General features: G+C 55.9%; 1 protein-coding gene across 1 annotated transcript; it reads right to left on the bottom strand.

The window, feature by feature from the left end:
* Positions 1-2,540: 2,540 nt before the first annotated feature.
* LOC119366378 (thioredoxin X, chloroplastic-like) lies at positions 2,541-4,263 on the bottom strand. The gene is made up of 2 exons (XM_037632102.1): positions 3,889-4,263; positions 2,541-2,974 (listed from the first exon to the last, which is right to left on the bottom strand). The coding sequence occupies exons 1-2, from the start codon at positions 4,207-4,209 to the stop codon at positions 2,768-2,770; spliced, it is 528 nt and encodes a 175-aa protein (XP_037487999.1). The 5' UTR covers positions 4,210-4,263; the 3' UTR covers positions 2,541-2,767.
* Between the last annotated feature and the right edge of the window lie 369 nt (positions 4,264-4,632).

Here is a 4,632-nt window from a genome sequence, read left to right as displayed (position 1 = left end):
AATTAGTGATCACTGTTTTTACAGAATTGCGAATCAACCAGTGATTAGATGATTATGAGGACAGTGGTATTCCCAGTCCACAAGAGTTCAACTTATAGAGTTGACATTGGTGCCATTGGTGCTCGCATTTTCCTGATTTTATTCTAGACCTTCCAGCAATGTCCATTCAGTGGGAGGAGACGTTCTCGTTGACTACGAAGACGTCTGTGACGACTTCGTCAATCTCAAGATGATGTGCCGGCTCAGTCTTTAGGAGGTGCTCATAGGGACAGGGTGTATGTGCGCGTGTTCATAGGGGTAGGGTGTGTGTGCATGTGTTCATAGGGGTGAGCGTCTGCGTATGTATTGTGTTAAAAAAATGTTTCTATAGGATTGAGTACTTTTTTTTCCTTTTTGCAAATCTACCACGAGTGCAAACACATTTGAGAAACTTGCGCAAATCGAGAGCTGAAGCTGTTAACGTGACAGGTTCCCACACCCATATTCACATACGTCTTCTGAAACCTCGCTCGCACAAAACCGCATGACAAATCGCACCCGTCGGCCATGGCGTGCCAGCAGTCCCGCGCCTACGCGGCCATCCTCCAGCGCAGCGCCGCCGCCGCCGCCGCCGACCCCCGCCGCATCGCCTCCCTACACGCGGCGATCCTCAAGCCGGGCCTCCTCGCCTGCGACCAGTTCCTGGCAAACCACCTCCTCATCGCCTACTTCAGGTCGCCGCTCCGGCCCCGCCGCCACGGCCTCCGCCTGCTCGACGAAATGCCCCGCCGCAACGCCGTCTCCTGGGCCGCCGCCGTCTCGGGGCTCGCGCAGGGGGGCCGCCCCCGCAAGGCGCTCGCGCTCTTCCGCGCGATGCGCCGCGAGGGGGCCCCGCCCAGCGGGTTCGCGCTCGTGAGCGCGCTCAACGCCAGCTCGCTCGTCGCCCCGCCGGCGGCGCGCACGCGCGGCAGCTCTACGCGCTCGCCGTCCGGCTCAGCTTCGAGTCCCACGCCTTCGTGCTGAACGCGTTCCTCGCCGCGATGGTCCGGCACGAGCGGCTCGCCGACGCCGTGCGGCTGTTCGAGTGGGCCTCCGGCCGCTGCCGCGACGTCGTCTCGTGGAACACGCTGCTCGCCGGGCTCGCGCGCCGCTCGCGCACGCGCATGTGGTTTCTCTGGCGGAGGATGGCCCGGGAAGGCGCCAGGGCCGACGGGTTCTCGTTCAGCACCGTGCTCTCGGGGCTGACGGCCGACGCCGACACGACGAGCGGCTTGCAGGTCCACGGGCAGCTTGTCAAGAGCGGCTTCGGCGACGATGTCTGCGTGGGCAACTCCCTGGTGGAGATGTACACGAAGAACGGGGCCCTGGAGTCCGGCGCCAGAGCGTTCGCCGAGATGCCGCGGAGAGACGTCGTGTCGTGGACGGAGATGGCCGCCGGTTGGCTGCACTCCGGCGAACCCGCCAAGGCCATCGGAGTACTCGGTCCCATGATGCTTGAAGGAATCAGGCCGAACAACTACACATTGGCGACGGCAGCCAATGCCTGCGCGACCCTCGCCGGTCCGAGCGAAGGGCGCAAGGTTCATGGATACGCCATCATACTGGGAGAGGGCTCCGATGTCGCCGTGAACAACGCGCTCATCGACATGTACTCCAAGTGCGGCCTGGTGGACACCGCGCACAGGGTGTTCCGGTCAATGCGGCAGCGGCCCGTCATATCCTGGACGACGATGATCATGGGGTTCGCACGGAACGGGCAACCTCAGGACGCCGTGAAGGTGTTCGACGACATGCTTCTGGAAGGCGTCGCGCCTAACCACGTCACGTTCCTCTGCGTCCTCCATGCATGCAGCCAAGGCGGGTTCATGGAGGAAGCCTGGATATACTTCAGAGCCATGACGGACAAGTTCCGCATCGAGCCCGGCGAGGATCACTATGCCTGCATGGTCGATCTCCTCGGGAAGGCAGGACATATAGAGGACGCCGAGGAGCTGATATCGCGGATGCCGTTCCGCCCCGGGGTTCTGGTCTGGCAGGCGCTGCTTGGTGCCTGCCATCTCCATGGCAATGAGGCCGCAGCGAAGCGAGCTGCGGAGCATGCTCTCGCGCTCGAGAAGGAAGACCCGTCGACATACCTGCTGCTGTCGAGGACGCTCGCGGGTCGGCACGATTGGGGCGGCGCCGGAAGGTCAAGAGGGCTCATGGGGGACAGAGAAGTTATGAAGCTGCCTGGGTCTACCTGGTTGCAGTCCATGCCCGAGACTGAGAGTGCCCAGGCTTGCACAGCATGAACAATAATGCAAAATGTACAATTTTCCTGATGGAAGCACTTGGAATCATTTTCTGGCATGAAAGGCTTCAGGCTACAGTGGAAAGTGGGTATTTCAGTTATCTGAGTGAATGCCATTTTGGCTTGGATTGGATGGAAGTGAATTGACAGTGTTCCTGAATGGATTTCGGCATGATCCAACTGGTAAGAGTTCTAAAGTGATCAATGGCTATCGATTCCATACAGGACAAAACAGTTATTAATTGGCCTTGCTTAATAACAATTAAATAAGTGTACATACTCATGAATAGCTCTTCATATATGCTAATATTTTTTTCATACAATGAAAGCCATACATAGTCCTGATCGTGTAGGTAATTTAGTAATTACAGACTAGAGCTGATGGAGTGGGGAAAACTCTTTGATATGCAAGCTGTGCAGCTCAAGCCAGTGCCATTTGGCATCCTCTGAAGTGTGAACCATTACAAGAATCGGTCCTGCAGACCGCAGGCGATGATATCAGGCCACATTTGAGGTCTCCAGGAGAGGCTCGATGTAGTCCTTGAACTTGGCCTTGTTTATCGCGCCTTCTCTTCGGCTCCCTGGCACCTCCTGCCCGTCCTTGAAGAGGATCAACGCCGGGAGACCGTAAACCTTGTACTTCTCGATAATCTGAGGATTCGCGTCATGGTCGATCTTGACAATCTTTAATCTCCCCTCATATTCCTGTTTCATGAAAAAATGAGCCGACTATCAGAGCTGGTGTTTCAAATTAAAAACAGACTTCCCTGCAAAATTCTTGAGACCATATAGAACATTAAAATGTACCCTCAATTTGCTTTCTGTTCAGAAAAAAGAAGAAGTGATTTATGTGCAATATAACTAGATGATTTTTCATATGTAGTACATCTGCGCATGGATAATTACAAAACATTGGTCAGTTGATCAGAGGGTATTCCACAACAGCTAAAAGTACCAATGTTGGAATTTGCAAAGTAAGTCTCTCCATTGCCCATCGATCTTCCATACTAATTTAGGTTCGCATCATGAACCGCATCCTCAAGGCCATGGTTAGTCTTATATGCAGTCTAAACATATTGTTGCTCTTATCTTCACAGCCATTACCAATCATATACTACTACCTCTCTAATTCCTTACAGTGTCTAGGATTCCTTGAGGCCATTGCTTTTGGCAAAGCATTTTGGGCCTTTGTTCTCGTACTACTTGTTATAGACTCACTTTGAAGGCAGCTTTCCCTTTCTTTTACTGTATGTAAGTAAGGCGTACAGCTGAAAGAAACCACAAATGCAGCGATTACTGGGAGCTGGGAACTGCTGAATGAATTCCCCTTTCTTTTTACCAGCAACATGGAGTTCAAATCCACAGACGCCGTGACAGGTCAGGTTGCTGGTAACCGCTGAGTTTCCCCTTCTTTGCTAAGGTGCTGCCATGGTGTTCACAGACCTTGCCAGGGACTTGCGGACATTAATTCCTACGCCATTCATATAGTGTAGCTCACAAAATTGGACTTGTGTGGTTTGGTGTTTTTGCGATTCTCTACGCATCAGTAGACGAACACGAGGAAGCAGCGGGGGGCATTTTCTATCTACCAAACCAGGAGGCAGCCGGCGCGTGCGTACCTCGGAGGCCCAGTCGACGACGGGGGCGACGAGGCGGCAGGGCCCGCACCAGTCGGCGACGAAGTCGACGAGCACGGGCAGGTCCGACTGCATGACCTCCGCCTCGAACTCGCCCTCCCCGACCAGCTTCACCGCCCCGCGGCACCGCACGCGCGCCAGGGCGAGCCCCCGCGCCGGCGCGGGCGCGCGGCAGAGGAGGAGCGCCCCCGCCGCCCGAGGGAGCGCGGCGGCGGAAGGGAGCCGGCGGGAGGAGGAGAAGGAGAGGGGCGAGCGGAGAGGGGGCGCGAGGGTGGACGCGGTGGTGCTCGGCGCGGATGCCATGGGAGAGGGGGAGGGGGGAGAGCTGCACGATGCCGATGAGGCGGGCGGGCGGGGCGGGTAGGAGGAATCTTCTGGAATGTGCCACCTGGCCACCGGTTTCTGCGACGACGAGCGGGTTCGTTTGTGGTCGTGAGGCCCACAGCGGCCGGGGCCTCGGCCTGGTTTATCCAACGCGCAAATTTGTGTGGCCCATGTGCAGGGGGTTCTCGAGAGACAACAAAAAAACGGCACTCCAAAAAAAAACGGAAAAGAAAACCGCGAGAACAGGACCGTTGGGGGTTCTTCATTATCCCAGGCCACAACTCTCTCTATCTCTCTCTCTCTCTCTCTCTCCATCCAACTGAAAATGCTTCTCACTAATGTTGGATGTGTCGGTTTCTATACACGAGTTTCTCGTTTTGAAGCATGCGAAAGAGAAGGACT

This window comes from Triticum dicoccoides, chromosome 2B (assembly GCF_002162155.2).
Source record: "Triticum dicoccoides isolate Atlit2015 ecotype Zavitan chromosome 2B, WEW_v2.0, whole genome shotgun sequence".
NCBI lineage: Eukaryota > Viridiplantae > Streptophyta > Magnoliopsida > Poales > Poaceae > Triticum > Triticum dicoccoides.
Note: the sequence above shows the minus strand (reverse complement) of the source record. Positions and strands in the feature narration are given on the sequence as shown.

Excerpts from the sequence above, each read along its gene's own strand:
- LOC119366378 (XM_037632102.1), bottom strand. The coding sequence starts at position 4,209 with ATGGCATCCGCGCCGAGCACCACCGCGTCCACCCTCGCGCCCCCTCTC. Across the intron at positions 2,975-3,888 it reads TCGTCGACTGGGCCTCCGAG|GAATATGAGGGGAGATTAAA; the intron begins GTACGCACGCGC and ends TTCATGAAACAG.